The 18111-nt window shown below is 39.3% G+C and overlaps 1 protein-coding gene across 1 annotated transcript in view; it reads right to left on the bottom strand.

The window, feature by feature from the left end:
- The window catches only part of LOC103707995 (1,4-alpha-glucan-branching enzyme 2-2, chloroplastic/amyloplastic), a 32218-nt gene extending 15015 nt beyond the window's left edge, over positions 1–17203 (bottom strand). The window contains exons 1-9 of the mRNA XM_039133335.1: positions 16919–17203; positions 14478–14635; positions 13438–13706; positions 8366–8464; positions 7218–7260; positions 6348–6407; positions 4147–4227; positions 1261–1377; positions 984–1067 (exon numbers count right to left, since the gene is read on the bottom strand). Of these exons, the coding sequence (XP_038989263.1) occupies positions 984–1067; positions 1261–1377; positions 4147–4227; positions 6348–6407; positions 7218–7260; positions 8366–8464; positions 13438–13706; positions 14478–14635; positions 16919–17039 (1032 nt within the window). The 5' untranslated portion in view covers positions 17040–17203. The remainder of the gene's footprint in view (positions 1–983; positions 1068–1260; positions 1378–4146; positions 4228–6347; positions 6408–7217; positions 7261–8365; positions 8465–13437; positions 13707–14477; positions 14636–16918) is intronic.
- Between the last annotated feature and the right edge of the window lie 908 nt (positions 17204–18111).

Below are 18111 nucleotides of genomic sequence, written 5' to 3'. Positions count from 1 at the left end.
GCTAAGAGGGTTCCTTATCTTCACAATACAGAATAGGATATAGATAAACACCTATTTGGTTAGAATATATATGCATGCATCCCCATGTGCATGTGCTTGTGTTTATGTATATATACATAAACATGTGTACGATATGTTTATATGCATGTATTGCATGGGCATAGGCTTGGACATATGCATGTTATAGAGGAGAAATGCCAAAACTGGGGAGATATAAGCACAATAAAAGAAGCTTAGGAGTTGCCCCAACATATTGTATTAGTGATGCCAAAAGAATGAGCATATGGGATATGCAACAAATATCACAGAATCCACAGGGAAAAAATATCTATGTTGTTCTTAAGGGCTGCAGATAAAGGAAAAGACTAGAGAAAACAGATGAAAAATTCAACATGTCGGCAAGAAGGATTGACCCTTCACATCACTGAAATGGCATAAAATAATTCAAAAAGTCAACACCATATAAATGAGACAAGGCTACCTTCTTGTGATTTTAGTTATGATCTTCATTTCTTGTGCATGGTCATTTAATATAGATATGTAAGAAAGGCATTTCATATTCGCTTCTCAACTAACTTACCTACGTGACAAACTTCTAGCAGTGCTATAAATAATTTTTGATTTTAACACTTGTATCCCTAGTGAATTAGAAAAATAATTAGCTTGGACGTTGGAACTACAAATAGCCAAGAAAATGCAACCCAACTAGAAATTTCATGCACAGGACTTTAAGGATCGCCTGAACCTGTGGCACAGAAGTTGAAAAAACAAACATCAATCAAAACTTCCATCATCCAAAAGAAAAAAAAATGTGCATCCTAACACACCATACACTATCATGTGTTAATCTGTTCTCATTCGATCAGTAAAAGAAACCATATTAAGACTTGAAAATGTTACTTATCACTGCTATCATGCCGAAGTAACACCCAAAGAAGAAGATCGAGAATTCATCACTAAGGATATGAAGAAAGTGGACATACTGGACTACTCATCCCAACATGTGATTCATAAATGCGCAATGATTTTGGAGCTTTTGGTTGAGGATGTTGAAAAACATATTTTTCCTGCAGATACATGTAAAGAGCCTCAAATGTAAAATTAAGATTGATGATTGGATGAGAAAAACCTATGTGATTAGAGCTCAAAGTGAATACATCAACCCCATGAGATTGACAAATAATAAATTAAGCGAGTAATCATATTAACAATTTGTAAATGTGATTCAAAAGAATAAAAGGTAGAAGATAAAAACCATACCTCCTGAGGGGGATCATAATATATTCCATTGTAGGGTATTTCACCTGGGGCCTGTACAGAAAACTTTATCCATGCAGGAATCGAATCTTTAATTCCGGATGGAGTATTCATGCGTATCTACCATTCCAACATCAGTATAGGGTTACCAAGGAGATTATTCTACTACTAATATGACTCAAGTATGTAGTGAAGCTTGGTAAATGCTCCTATATATGTTTTACATATTAAGAAAACTCCAATACCATCATTCATTAAACAATCCATGTTATAACTATGATGAACAAGAAAGAAGAAAACAGCTTGACGGAAAATTTAATTAAGTGATGCAAATGTCTTGAACATCTGAGTGTTGAAATGAGCAGCACTGTTTAAAACCTCATGGAGACTAGGAACTATTAAAGTCTATTATGAAGCCACCTGGTGTCACCGTGGTAATTATTATTTAACCCTCATGCCTTTCTGAGAGAGAGGCAAAAATGGAATTGAGAGAGAGAGAGAGAGAGAGAGAGAGAGAGAGAGTTCTGTGGACCCCTCTTAAGAAAAAAGCATGTAGGATGGCTTTTTCTATCTTTGATAGTGCTCTTTGTGCAACTACTACTGGGGCTCGGCGTCCAGCTTCATGTGCCCAATACGAAGCATTACCTTTATAAATAGTAGATCATCAGTAGATATTTATGAAGCTGGAACAAGGCTTACATTTATGAGAATGACATTGCCAATATGGACTCCAACCTTCTACCGATTAAGCATGTATAAACCAGAGTTAAATGTGATAAGAATTGTCAGTTATCGTCCAAGCTATGTTTGTGGGTCTTATCCAAGTTAAATCCATTTATGATTCAAGAGGTAGAAATTAGTAATAAAACAGTGCATTTGTCTAAACCAAAGTCTCCAATCCGCTGACCTGGCTGTGACACCCGTTGTCACAACTAGGTCATGAGTTACTGATCCGACCAAGGTATGCTGAACCGAACCCGTGCCGACAGACACCGGTACGGTTTGGGTCAGAACCGATTGGTTCCGTACTTGTCCCGGTGCAAACCGGGCTGGTTCGCACCGGTACAAGCCGGTACCGGTGCGAACCAGGACGGTTCGCACCGGTACAAGCCGGTACCGGTGCGAACCAGGACGGTTCGCACCAGCCCCAGAGAATTTTCCCTGCACGCCCATGCGTGGGGAAGAGAGCCCACGTGGGCTCCCCATTTAATGCCACAGAGTGGCATTTAATGCCACAGAGTGGCATTTAATGCCACTTTGTGGCATTTAACGCATCCGCGGACGCACGCAGACGCGTCGTTGTTTTTTTTTTGCGGGGGGGAGGGATCGCACGCGGACGTGCGAGGGGAGAATCGTGCTCATGTAGTTCCCTGCGCGGGGTAGCGCACCCACGCGGGCTGGCACGCGGTCACGTCCGCGCGCGCGTCTCCAGTTCAGTATTGGTTCGAACCGGTACTAGTCCGGTAAACCTTGGATCCGACTATTGGTCAGCTGCAGTTGGACTGGGTCAACTCACTTTAGTTTCTCTACCAGTCTACCCTCCATGTTTCTGATGGGAGTTTAGCATCTTCCTCTTCCAAGGGAAAAAAAAAGGGGCGACGAGGTTTCTTTCTGTTTCGAGGCAAAAGCAGTGGAGCGGAAGAGTATGTAATAAAACTGGAAGGGGGAAGAGGAGGGAAGAAAGAAAGAAAAGGTGAAAAGCTCCCATTCTTAGGTCCACGAGAGATGAGTTGATGATGATGAGCTTCCCCACTAAGGATCCAGCGACAATGAGCTCTCCACCATAGATCCAGCAACATGGAGGACATCCACAACAGATCAGGTGACAGCGAGATAATTTGATAAAGATTCAGAGATAAATGATGTCATCCACATCAGGTTGGGCAACAACGAGATCATCTGCTAGAGGCTCAGTAATGAACAAGGTCGTTCACAGCAGATTTGATGACTGAGAGTCCTTCACGCTCAACCAGTGATGGGGAAGCTGTTCAGCATGAATCTGGCAAAAGCATGCATCACCAACAACATGGATCTGGCAACATCTGGGCTGCCTCTATAGATCTAGCAATGAATTCCCCTCCCATTCTCTAGAGATTGCGCACTCAAAGATTTTTTTAATAAATATTTTAATCCAATTGGGTAGGTAGAAACTGGTTCAACCTTGCTGGGTTGAGCAATTCAACCGTATGACTCACTGGGTCAAACAGATTCTCCAGAAACATGGGTCTCGGGGTGGCCCGGCCCGACAAAGATCCCAGGTGACAGTTCAGACGGGTCACACTAGTAGACCCGACCAGGTCTAGACTAGCAAGGTTCAGACTCATCACTGAAAAGTCAAACATACTTGCACATTGAAGAATTTCTCTACAAATGTGAACTGTAAATCAGTTGATAGGAGAACTCTACATCCTTCACAATCAAGCCAAACAGTGCTTTAGACTTCTCTATCATTATCATCTAGCAAAAAGTGGTCAAGAACTAGTTTGCCTTGTATTAGCATTAAATCACCAAGTTCAACTATGATATAAGCAAATGTTCATTCATTTGTTAAGTTGGTTGATCTTTTAGTAGATCTTCTACTTCAGAAACTGAAATGTCCCTGAACATATGAGATGCGTGCACATTATTAATGGAAAGAGGAACTGACTTGCAGGCACAAAATATCAGTTTCCTTGGACTAATACTAGTATATTTTATTAGATACATTGTGTCCATAGAATTAGAGAGCAGAAAATGCGAGTATGATGAGTGACATAATTTTATATATCCCAAGAAAAGGAAAAACACTGAGAATATCTCATGCAGTGATTACTGCAAACAAATATAAGAACATGAAATCAGAGGGAACACCCAACCAATAGCTCAGTGAACATCCAAAAAGAAAAATACCTTGACACGTGAGCCATGAGGTATAGGAGGTGAACCATCAGCATTATTGGGCAGAAAAATCTCCCATACACCAAACTCATTCTGAAAATAATTAATCATCAACTTTCAGCATATATATAAAATCAATTGGTGAAGGGATAATAAAAATTAGAAGTCTTTATGCATTATAACAAATTTCCAGATTGTGCAAATGTGTTCTCATGCACAAGAAAACTGTTAGTATACATACCAGATGTTAACAAGCAAAATATCATAGAAGAAATCTATAAAGGGCACTCTAGATTCTAAAACCTCCTTTAATGGAAGGAATCCATCAAGGAACCAGTTCAGACCCACACTAGTAAAGCATGTCAGTCACTAGTACATCTATGGATAATGATCTATAATTACATAACTCTACAATTGCCAGGTTATACTGTTTCCTATTGTCAGGCTGATTATTCGTTCAACATGATAATGGCTTTCATCATGAAACATACAGTATATTTTAGTATATTTCAGGCTTTCTTCCGTAACATAGGATGAGATTCTCAAAAATGACAAAAACTAGCTTAGAGGGAAAAAAATTTGACTCAAGAAAAGACTTGAGTTCAACTTTGAGACTCTCAAAAATTAATCTACATGGGTTCAACCTCCCAAATGGACTGATTCTTAAGATATTTCTGTCGAAGCAATTGTGCCCACAAAGCATTACTTCCCTAGGCCATTTCGTCTAAGCAAAGATGCATCGTTCCAGTCTCCCAACTTTCTCGCACAAAGCCCCCTCCTCCTTAGGTACACACACCTTAGTCCAGCTAACCGGGAGGAAGCTCTTCTCATTTTCAGTTCCTTTCCACAGGAAGCTTCTAAGCATTTTCTCTTTTCACATAAAAAATTTTTATGAGATCGGGCTGCTCAGCCACCTTTTAGAATCTTCTAATAGTACTCTCCTTGGCCAGATTTCCTTCTTGATTTACATCCTAAGTTCAGCAATAACCATTCTTTGATAGTAGTCAACAGCAAACTCAGCTATCTTCATGTTTTTCATGGAGGTTACCCCTTTCATCTTTCAAAACTCTCATCCCATTATAGGCATGGTATGCCGGTTCAGCCCATACCAGACCGGCTCGATTCAAGCCCTGGGCAGCGCACTCGCGCACTGGGAACCGCACCCGCGTTAGGCAGCGCGCCCGCTCGGGGCATTTAATGCCACTCTGTGGCATTTAACGCGGCGCGCGCTACACGCTTCCGCATGCTATTTTCCGTGTGCGTGCTGCACTCTGTTGGCCGGTTCGGTACCGGTCCGAACCGGAACCGTACCGGTCAAGTAGGCAACCGGTACGCCTACCGGTACTGGTACGGCGTACCTTAATTATAGGCCTTCTTACTAGCCATAGATGCATAAAATAATTTGGTGTTAGCATCACCAACCGAGATCCATAGGGCTCTCGAACTCTGTCTGGCTTGGATTTCTTCACATTTGGCTAGATAAGCATGATTGGCTTTCAAAGTTTTCTCTTTGCCCACAAGATCACTGTTCAGAGGGTCCGGTCCTCTTGCAGAGGATCTTGAATCTTCACCAGTTCCTCTCTGCTCTCTCTTACTTTGTCCTTGATGTTTCCAAATTCCTTCTTACTCCAGGCAGGCCTTAAGAGCATTCTTTGTCAACCTTAAGAAATGGGTAACAGGTTGGGTTCCCTCTCACCTCCACCGTCCAGGCCTCCTCAACAACCCCCAGGAACCTGAGATGTTCACAAATTGCTGAATCTGAAAGGCTTCATCCCGGATTTCATCTTGCTAGCGTACAGCACCACCATTGGTGCATGGTCGCTGATCCCTGCTGGCCCATAATGAACAAAAGATTCATTGAAGCTTTGTATCCAATCCACATTGACTAGACACCTGTCCAACCTTCCTACAATTCTCCTAGAACTTTAAGACTGGTCGCCCCACGACCACAAGCGGCCAATAGCTTTAAAGTCCTCCAAAACAAAAATGACAGTACCATTATAAAAATCCTGCAGAACCCTCCCAAATAATTGTCTTCCACCAAGTTTTTCGCTTTTGCCAATGCGAAGAGTTATTCGAGTTGCAAGGACATACCCAATTCATGAGATTCGCATTGGGAGAGTTTAACTTTGAGACTCATAAATTAATCTACAGAAAATAGCAAACAGTTGTACCTGAGAGGATGAATAGTTATTTGAGATGCAAGGACATACCCGATTCATGACATCTGCATTGGGATTCCAATTGTTGAAGTCTCCAATGACTGCTGCTGACTGAAAACCAAGATCAATAAGTTATGCTCTTTTAATCTAAGGTATACAGAAAATATATGACAAGCTAAAATTTAGAGTAATACTTCTTAGCTTGTAGGAAGCTATATTTGTTGTTAGCAGCACACATTATATCCATATTAAAAATATAATGAATATTGCAAGCAGCATATATTGAATGTATCGGAAGTTGGAGCACACCCATAACTTCTCAACCAGGTGATCTTCATTTGTTCTAGTGTCACAGCTAAAAGCATAGTTAAAAGGACAATTTAGAAAAGGGTGGGGAGGAAGGTGAAAGGAGAGGTGATACTATAGATGGAAGATAAACTAAAGTGTAAAGAAAGCTAAAAATAAAGACAAAGAAAGCACAAAACTTCATTAAAATCATAATGTCCACATATTCCTCCCTATTCTCAGGAGTGCATGAATGTTAGATATAGAACTATATGCCCATGCAACACATATATAAATAGATTCAAGGTTTTACGAACCAGCCTGAACCTCGGCATACCATACCGTACCAGCAGACAACAGGTAGGTTGCAGGGGCTTGATACACTGGCATATGCTATAGGTGCTGTTCCAACTTAGCAGCCTTAACATGTATCAATATGGGAGCATACCATACCATGCCATGCTGTAAGGTAGTAGTGAGGTACCGATTCAGGACCCGAAACCAAGATGTAACACATTGAATAGATTCATTAAACCAGCAAAGCCACTTGTCACATTTCTCCACATGATCGTATCATGGACGTAAGTAGCAAAACTCAGAAGTTAGATACAGATGAAAATTATCAAAAGAACAGACCTTTGCACCAGGGGCCCACTCCCGATAAGTAATACCATCAGCACTGGTAAAAAAGTGAGAAAACAAAAGAATTAGAGTCATCAAATCAGTACAAGAAATTATTTCTTAAATTTTAGTTAGATAACCATTGTTCAGACCGTGGAAACAATTACTAGCAGAATACAGAATATGAATGACCACGCTTAATTAATAAACTGGTATTCTTCTCAAGAAAAAAAATACACTAAATTGTCATAGAAGTGTACATAAATATAAGAATAAAAACTAGCATGCAGCTATAAATATACTGCACTACAGTGTAATAGGTGGAGCAAAAGGGATATAACAGAGTTGGAAATATCTCTACTTTTAGAAGTTCCTCTCTGAAGATTCTTCTTTGTAAGCTTTATACCATCATATTTCTATTTCAGAATTAAAGTCAAGACAACAAAGTAGCACTTATTACAGTGCAGGCACACACATGCACATGCCTGAATGCATTTATGCACAAGCACACACAAGCACAGTTATTTTGACTTCTCCTTTGTTTCTCTTACCTGCTTTTTACTATTGAAATTTCAGAACAGAAACATTAAAATGAGTCGGAGATTGAATGCATGATTTTGTGACAGAAAGAAGAATATATGCATGTACTGTATTATAGTTCTTGCATAACATATCCAGACAAAAAGATTGATTTTCTTCAGCCTGGATTAGAAATAAAAAGAATCAGCTGAAAGAAGATTTAAATCAATTAGATGTATCTTCATGATGATTTTCAGAATTTCCTAATGGAAGAAGAAAATGGCAACAAAAGGTTGTATCATTTATACATTCATAAGTCTAGCATGAAAATTGTAATAGCTGTGGAGGAATTTATGATCTATTCATGTTCCCATATGTTTCAGGGGAATCTAATTATATTCTCATACATGAACTACCATTGCAGCATAAGTGATTTTTAACTAATTGACATAGCACTACTTTATTGAAAGAGATAAAGATTGGCACTGCAGAATTTAGTGAAATGCAATACCTTTAAAGGCAAGAAGTATCGAATGCTGATGAGAAATCAGAAAAAATAAGGTTGAAAATTGTTGGTGCTAAAGTGTATTTCAGAAGAAGGGAAAGTGATCCATGGTTGTACAGAGAAAGAATAGGAAGTTTACCTGCGGATAAAACCAAATTTCTCATAGCCACGAGAGAATGCATCCAAGCCACCTTCATTCTGATCAATCAGCCCCCGCATTTTCTTGTACTGGTTATATCTGTACTTGGAAGAATTAAAAATAATGCATCAAAATTACAAATTCAATGTTAACAGCATTTTGGATAAGGAAGAAGACGAAGAATAAAACTCAATAAGTAATTCTTTAAAAAAAAAACTAAGATGATTTTACTAAACATCACCACCTAACACATATTAGCTAAAGAAAATATAAATAAATCTTAAGTGATAATCTGACATATAATATGATGCATGTAATTCATCAGATTTAAACATTCCATAAACCATGTAGATCACAAAAAAAAAAACATAAACCATAATAGCATCTATAACTGTATGAATCAAGGTAGGGTGAATGTGTACCAGTTCCCATATGGGTGGTCAACCACCCGTACTGACACTCTGCACGGTCGAACGTGCCAATTCCGAACCGGCTGGCAATTTTTTTTATTTTTTAATTTGTTTTTGATATTTAATGATGTTTTATGAAGCTTTTTGAGGTGTTGATGGTCTTTCTTGTGTTATTTCTTTTTTTCATGCCTTTTGTTTATACAATGACTATAATTTCAATAATAAATATAATTAAAGCACATAAATCATTATATTCATAAAAAAATCAAAAAACTACATAATATAAAGTTAATTTAAATACATAACAACATCTAAAATCTCATAGAGCAGCGATCTCTCGTAGATGCTGAAGTCATCTTCGAATGCAAGGGGCCCGACCCAATTCTCTATCCACATAGTCCTCCAGTCCTGTAAGCTCGTCAGGACGTCATAATGTACGTAGCCTAGATAGTTTCTGTACGTGCTGCGAGCGACTGTATCACTCTGGGAGGAGTCATCTACCCAATACTACGACCATAAAGCGATCTATTTGAATATGCTAGCAGCAAATTCCGACCCGCAGAGTATAGTAGACACTGGAGGATGACGTGTTTGAAGAGCAGTAGATCTACGGATAATAGGATCATGTATAGGATTCTGAACCCAATACGTTGTATCCTCTCGGTCGAGCACCATGGTCCCCATCCTGCATGGTGTGAGTGAACTAAGATTGTGAGCCATATATGGTGGTTCGACATCCCCTCTAGCCACCAGATGCATCATCACTGCTACTCCCATATGACTATAAGGGCTCCTTGATGTCTGAATCTACTCCACTCTCTCCAATTGGGCCTTGTCTTTGCCTTTCTTCCAACTACTTTCTTTCTTGTCTTGCCCCACTTGCCTAGCTCTGTCATTGCCCCTAGCCACCAGATGCATCATCACTACTACTCCCATATGACTGTACGGGCTCCCTGATGTCTAAATGTACCCCACTTTCTCCAATAGGGCCTTGTGTTTGCCTTTCTTCCAACTACTTTCTTTCTTGTCTTGCCCTCTTGATTAACTTGTCTGAACATCTCACGATCAAAGCGCTGGGAGGATATCTCAGAAATGGAATCATGTGACGATTCGCTCCTCACTAACCCCTCTGCCTGATCTGTTGGATGTGAGTGCGGGATGTTACGTTCTATCTATTGCTTCGCATTCACCCTAGTCTCGCTGGCTACAATGCTAGCTAGTCGTAAAGGCGATCCTGGCTCGTCGAGCTCTTACTCTCGCTATTGGCCCTCAAGCTAACCAATCATTGGATCCTCATCGTTCTAGACCAAATTGTTGTGGAGCGGATATTATACTTTGGCTCCACTTTCTCCTCGATGAACTTAAACCTTAACCTTAGATTGTAGTGCACGTAGACAAGATCATTGAAGTGTTTCTATGTAAGATGCTTCCTCTAATTACCATGGATCATAATGGATATGGACCAGTTGCACTCACAGCCACTAGAGGATACCATCTTTAAAAGGATCCAGATAGCAAGCCATCTAAGATTTCAAGTTGACCCCCCCGAAATAAAACGACCACTCAACTGCAAAAGCGTTGAATGAAATTATAAAATGTCAACCTATCAAGTATGTAATATACCTAGATTCGTCACGATCCTACCCTTGTTAAGAACAACTTCTCGTTCATCGAAGCTATGGAATCCCTTCCTAAATGTTTTTGTCTGTGCAAATGAGACATGGCACACAACAATTGTGCCATTTTAACATGTTGATAAATTAATAATGATTGAGATACTGCACCGCGACATCTGAATCAGGGTCTATCTTGTATATGATACTATGCGGGGCAGACAGAAATTCATTGTCCGTTGCAATACCAGGGATGTACTAGACTTCGGGTTCAAATGGTAAGCTGCCAATACGATTTACAATTGTTTTAGTATGACAATAGCAACCATAATTCTAGATAATGAACAACTATTTTAATGTATATTCTCATGCTAGATGTAGCTCCGTATCCATCTGGTAGTCCCACCTCTGCTTAATGATGTCTATGTACTTATGGGCATTTGCTAGATCTACTTGCCTGATCTGTTCCTTAGGAACCATCATCATATGATAGGGAAAGCCCATATGTGAGTACCTCTCATAACCCATGGCGCAAGCACCGCGTATGAAAGCTTGATAGCATTCACAATCCTCTTGGCTCAGTGCCAGAACTACTAGCTCGTCACCAAGCCCTCCACATGCTCCTCACAATGTCGGCCCTCACATATCTACTATCTTGCTACTCGGCACTGACAAACATTTGATATAAGCCAACATCCAATTAAGAAGGCTATCAAGTGTAATCTAATTAGTAGCCCGTGTAACACCTAGACTCAATATTTCTCCAATAGTCAACTTCCTCATTAGAACCAAGACCCATGTGTGATTGTAGATAAACCTGATGATGGATTCGGTTGTCTCTGCAACCTGCTTAACCCTGCAAATATTTCCGATATCCATCAACAAGAGGTCGATGCAATGTGGAGCCGCATCTCCATCAACAACTCACCGACAGCCTTATACTATGGCCCATTATAAATAACCACCTGCATGACATTCTACTCTTCCACTCGATCTATCACATTCTTCATCAATTTGAGAATGTATTGTGCCATGCAACTTATCTGAAGCATCAATTGACTTGTCAAAGAAGATCTTCATGTCACAATAAGTAAGAAAGTTGATGATGCTTCGCCTGCTGGGATCCATCCACCCATCACACATTACTGTCAGTCCATAGGTGCCCCATTTGCTCTAATATGCTGCTATCTAGTTTTGAAGCTCCTTTTTTTTTAAAAATAGTAAAATTTCAATATGCTACAAAAAAAATATATTTTCTATTTCAGAAAATACTTCTGAGTTATCTTTACGTAGTATTAAGTTTCATAATTGTTTGTATTATTTTATTTTTTATTATTTTTTAATTTAAGAAATGATTACTAAATAAATAAATAATTCAGAAAATTATTTTGATCTTAGATCCATGTAGAACCCACCCTGGATGCCACATATATTTCTTTCAACCCACAGACATGCATAGAAGACCACTTTTTTGTGAATTTAATTTAAAATTTGGGCCTACGTCACTATTCACATGATCATGTCCAAACTTGAATAAAATGATATGAAATTTTTATCAAGATTAGGATTCATACCCCTAAGCATGGTTCTTATTTTACAGTATTTTTTAAAATTTTATATTATTTTAAAATTTTTAATCTAAAATTATTTTTTTATTTAAAAATTACAAATTTAATAAAAAGCTATGATCTTGGTTTCATGCTATATATTTTTCCTAGATTTACAACATACTATTAAATGACACCAACATACAAAAATTTAACATCACTTTCGCCTATCTTTTCAATTTATAGCCAATTTTTGGCCTCAAAATAAAAAAATACATAAAATAAGTGAGGACAAGTTGCATTACTTAATTTCAGCTAAATTTCATTCTGAAATCCACTGAAATAGTCTAGAGTTGGCCCATTTCATTTTTTTTCACAAAAATGGTGTGCAGGGGAAGAGGGGGGCTGAGAACCTCTCATGGGGGTTCTCAACACCCTCTATTAGTGATCCTCACATGACTGATAGGAGGGGGTGCCTCATGCACGCGGCATGCGAGGAGGATGTGCACCAGACATGTGCGAGACCCGCGTGAGGTGCGAGGGCGGGGCGCAAAAGTGGGCGAATGGGCTTGGTACCAAGCCTGAACTGGTGCGAACCGCCCAATTCGCAATGATACCGCTCTAAACTGGCCGATTCTGAGCAGTTCGGGTGATTCTCCGATTCGAGGGGCCGAATTGTCCTAGTTTGGCCTCAAATCGGTATGCTCTGTACCGTCCAGTTTGGGACGACCCAGCATACCTTGATATGAATACTTAAGGCCATGTGCTTGTGGCTTTATATCAAATTTTGTAAATTGTTGCTATCACATATGTGTATGTTTGCCTTTGTGCACTTGAATGTACACATGAGAAATTGCAGTAATTTACAGCTTCCAACATATTAATTTAAACTTCCATTCATAAATGGGTAAAAGCATAGTGTTGTGAAGTTTTTTCAATTCTTGGTGATATAGATTACCTACTAAGCTCCACCTTTTCTATTATGAAGACTTCATTATGCAACATCAGGCTCCTTCGGAACCATCAGTGTTGCCGGAACCGCATAAGAACACCTTGGTCTTTTTGTAGACAAACAAAACCTTGGTTTCTTTCAAAATGTTGGTCCAATAAGCTCATTCCAAGTGGCCCAGTAACAGATTTTAGGGCCTGCTGTTTTAGTCAAATGCATATGACTAAGTTCATTATTCGGACTCTGCGACAACCTCAGAAGAAGAGATGAACTTACTTGAAGAGTGTTGCTGTAGTCTTGCAACAAATAATGGGCATAAAGTGGCATCTTTAAGTGATGAACTGAAAAATGTATCCAGAATAAATGTTCTTTCTACAGCATAAGTATTGGTGTTTTAAGACTCATGATTTACCATATATGCCAATGACCAATTCTTTCTCAATTGCTTTTTTGTTTTTACATTACCAAAATATTTCGGCAAAATTATCAAATTCACATCACCATGCTGGAACAAAACATCTTTTAAAACATGTCATAGCAAAGAGAAGCCTACCGATGATCAAGATGTGCACGATGGCCTTCCAAAGATGGGTCAATTTCATAAATTCTTTTTACGCTACCAGGTGGAGCAATAAATCTGGGCTTCTCCTCAACTTTTTCAATGGTCTGATTGGCTTGAGAATGTATAGACTGTTTAGCACCTTCATTCATGATTTCATCATCCATGGCTTCATCATCCATGGCTTCTGAAGACATGGGTGTTTGCCCAGCTTTTATCTTTCCCTCATCTTGAATGGATAGACCTGTTGATTCTTGTAATACCTACCGAAAGAATCACATGTAGATCAGTCATGAAAAAGGGCATTGTCAGGATGCAGACTTGCATGAAATTATATATGGAAGTTTTTTTTATACAAAATTACATATGGAAGTTTGACACAAGCAAATATTTTCAAAGAGTTTTTGGAGGAAAAATAAGTGATATCAAAACATTAAGAAGAAAAAAAAAGGTTCGTCGTATTGGTACCAGACCCCATCCCGATGCCACACTAGCATAGTATCCATCCGGTACGGTACGCCTAGTACCATTCAGTACGGTACAGTACGGCATACTATGAAAAAAAGTGATATCTGAATCAGCTTCCTTGAAAATACATTGAGCAAAACCTGCTTTGGAAACCTAAGCATATGGAGGAGAAGCATATATGCCTGATTAAGGACTCAATGAACAAAAATAGATGTTATCTTTTCGCTTCCTTGTAAGAGAGGAGGTCGGAGTTGGGAGGAGGTGGGGTAAGGGGTTGGGGAGGAAGCGCTAAGATTTGAAGATAAAATACAATTCTGGGTTCACAATAAAACCAAATGAGGCCTAAAGTGGCCAAAGATCCACACGAAGGCAAAAATTTATGGGCGAAATTAATCAAGAAAGTTATAGGAACTTAGTCGACTCTTTAGCAAAGATTGTATTCCTGAAAAAACATTACTTGCTCTTCCATTTTTTTGTTATTGAGCTCGGTTAATAATAGGAAACACATTAAATAACATTGCAAGACTATGTAAAAATACATGGAATTTTCCTATCCTAGCATACACCTCCAGGTCATCAGGAGAAACTTCAGGGTTCCCAATTGAATCTGTAGAAGATGACAAGCCATCACTTTCGCCACCTGGAGCCAGCACCTTTCTAGATGCAGCAGCAGTTGTGGACGCAGAATCAGGGTCATAAGAAGAATTTCCAGCAAGTACTTTCCCTAAAAAAGAAATCTAGTAAGCATTACACTAGCAGGAATACATATGTTTTAAAGGAAGAAGACAAAATAGATAACACACCAAAGCAAATTACTTCTACTCTTCTATAACACTTCTATAGCTAATGTGTTGTCTTCACATCTCTCATCTGAAGTTGATTCCATAACCATGACCAGTCTCATCCCTTGCATCCACATGAGGCAAGTTCATCTTAAGTTTAAAGTGCATTCCTGAGCATTAGCATAAGATAGTTCTTCCCCTTTTTTTATTCTTTTTTCCAAAGCCTCTTTATTATACACCTGTATCTCAGGGTTCTTTGCCCATAATACCAATTGGAGCTTCAATGCTTCTCAAAACTTTTATGCTGCATGGTTCCCACAGCTTGAGCACAAACAGTTTTTTCTTGATTTTGAGAGCTTAAACCCATGATAACATTAGAATTTGTTGGTAGCTATTCAACTTTGTAGTTATATATGTTCCCAATAATCATTGTTGACAAATTTTGCATTACAGAATAATCTAACCTTCAGAATCATCAGTATTTTCAGATCATCTTTTGTAATCTAAGTAAAGCATCTCCAAGTGGTCTCCCTACTTTTCTCCATCCAAATATACAAAATTAGCATGTCACAATCATGATGAAAACTTTCAAATGTGATCCAAAGCATTACCCTAGCGTTCCCTAAAGAAACTAGCACTCCAAGATGTTGTCCAGATATATAGAACTCCATGTGCCCTGCTCCAATCTCAAGATCATTTCCTAATATCCAGATTCTTAAAATCACATAATGTCTAGGGTAAAGTCAACAGGGCGAACCTACAGAAATGTCTTTATGTACCTAAAAGATCTGAATATGCTATTTATAAGAGAACAATGCCAATGATTTGGCAGCTCCACTTCCCACTCACGGCCTTTTCTTCCAAAAACATAATCCTCATATGTACCATGCTCACAACCAATAGACTCTCCCATTTCATGATTTTCGACATGAAATGGATAAAATACTAGCCAAAGACAACAGAAAAGATGGATCACGCGAACTCTTCTGTTGAGGAACTAAACTGAAAATAAGGCCGTAGCCCCACCAAGCAGGTTTTGTCAAGCTAGAAAGCTTATTGACATGCTAGATGTTGTCATGGGATGCCTGGTCACCTTTCATCATGCAAGTGCCCAACATGATTGTGTAAGAAATGCAACCCACAATTTTTCAAGCATCTTGTAAAACATTAACATCTATGGGGATTCTTTTCTAAAGCATGAATGTATCTACTATCATGCCACCAACATATATATCCTCAAAATCTTTGAGTAAATACATAAATAAGAAGGCTTGCACATATCAATACCCACAACTACTCAAATTCCTTTGTCTTGGATATTTGCTTCTCATATCTTGTCTCCTTGCTTGGTCAAGCAAAGTCAATGTGCAAATTCCCATAGTATGGTCATAATCAGGAATAAGGGCTCTGAGAAATCAAAATATACATCTCGACAAGATGCATAACCCGTCAGTCTCCAAGTTCAAGGAACTATCAATTTAATGCAAAGCTTACAAGTAAAAACATTGTAATACAATTTTGTTCTATTTTCTCCTCAGCTCCGACTCCAAAAGGACACAGTTTTCTAAGTTCAGACCTATTCATAACCTAGTGCCCCCACACCATAACACCCAATCCTTCCTCAATGTCACAAACGAACCTGCTTAACAAAAACACAAGAAAATTTCAATCGCAAGAAAAGATCACGGCCTTCTTTTCTCCATGTCATTTTTCTTTCTTTTACTCCAATTTATAAAATCTAAGCATCTAACACCACACACGAAAAAAACTTAAATCCAAACAGAACGCATAGCATAGCACATAAAGCATACATATATGGGTATCCTCTCATTAAATTTGAGAGAGAGAGAGAGAGAGGGAGGGAGGGAGGGAGGGAGGGAGGGAGGGAGACATTTTGATATAAGCAAAAAATATCAACACCCCATCATTAGAAACAACTGGAGAAAAAACATTAGAACAATTGACAAGATCCAAGAAAGTGAACACAGATCACGGGACAGCGTACAGAAAACATTCGCAAATTGAAAGAACAAGAGAAGAATCGAACCAGAGTACAAGAAACAGATAACAGCAAAAAGTTTGATCATCAAGAAGCGAAACAAGAACGCACTACCTCAGATTACCGAACAGAAGCATCAAACCGATATCCAAGAAACTCCAGCAGAACCGAGTCAAGAACACGACAACAAACAAGGTTCGGAGCGAGAAAGACATAAAGAGCTTACGCGGTAAAGAGTCCTTCAAGAAGGTGAGAGATGCATTTCCACCGTTCTTGCGATCGCCATGGATCACGGATCGAGGTGATAGCGCCAAAGAGAACCGAATCCCCGCGAACGCGAAGGCCATCGATCAAGAATCAGGATCAAGTTCTAGGGCTGCAACCATATATCTCCAGGCTTGCTGCAACGTGAAGAAGACGGAGTTCTGGTTCTTGCTGCAGATCCAAGTGGAGTGGGGGTTAAGAGTGAGGGGGCAGGCGAAGGGCGCGACGGATCCCAAGATGAGCGCCCTCTCTCTCTCTTGAATGATTCGCTGCGGGGTCGCTACGTGTGCGGCGGGGAGCTGCATGGAGATAGGAGTGGGGCCCAGCACAGCTGTCCTCTTGTAACGGAGCGGGCGAGCGGAAAGGAGGGGAGAGGAACAGGGCCGAAAGGCGATGGGAAAGGCGGTTTGCTTTTACTTTTTAGAACCCCCCCCCCCCGGGGGAAACTGGATATTCATATTGACAATAGAGATTTCGGGATTTATGTGGGAGGACCAATCATAGGTGTCTATCTGATCAGAAACGAATTTGTTCAACTTTAGACGTTGAATCCGAGTTCATTCCTCGAGCTGGAGCACGAAATCATATGATCTGACTTCAAATAACTACAATTTGTGATCGTTCAGATTTCTTTTCATAGTTTCATTTAAATTCAAAATTTAAACGGTTGCTTGCCAAAAACTGAACATGTAAAAGTCATTCACTAATACATTGATAAAGTGATGGATACGATCCAGCCTATCCGCGTCCTTTGACGAACGGAAGATGAACAAAATTTGTTGCTAGATACATTGGTACTGCATTTGAAGCTGCAAAAAAAATTGTTATAACGCAACACATCCTTAAATTTCACAAAGCACATATCTTCGATTTCACCTGCTGATCATCCACCAGTCATTCTAAGCACAAGTTGGCAATCAAGAAACGGATTTCACTTAAAACCCATTTGTTTAGCCAAAAAATGAAATGAGATCAACCTAGTCGAACTAAAAAGGGCAATGCCTTTTTTTTCAAAAAAAAAAGGAAATTAGAAAAAAAAATGCCTTCATCCGTTGATCCACACACTTTATTTATTTATTTATTTTTGGTACAAGATCCACACACTTTATCAGAGCTAAGATTCAATCACTGAGTTCCATCCCATTAAAATCCAAG

Source organism: Phoenix dactylifera, chromosome 14 (assembly GCF_009389715.1).
Source record: "Phoenix dactylifera cultivar Barhee BC4 chromosome 14, palm_55x_up_171113_PBpolish2nd_filt_p, whole genome shotgun sequence".
NCBI classification, from domain to species: Eukaryota; Viridiplantae; Streptophyta; class Magnoliopsida; order Arecales; family Arecaceae; genus Phoenix; species Phoenix dactylifera.
The sequence above is the reverse complement of the archived record's forward strand: the minus strand, read 5'-3'. Positions and strand labels throughout refer to the sequence as shown.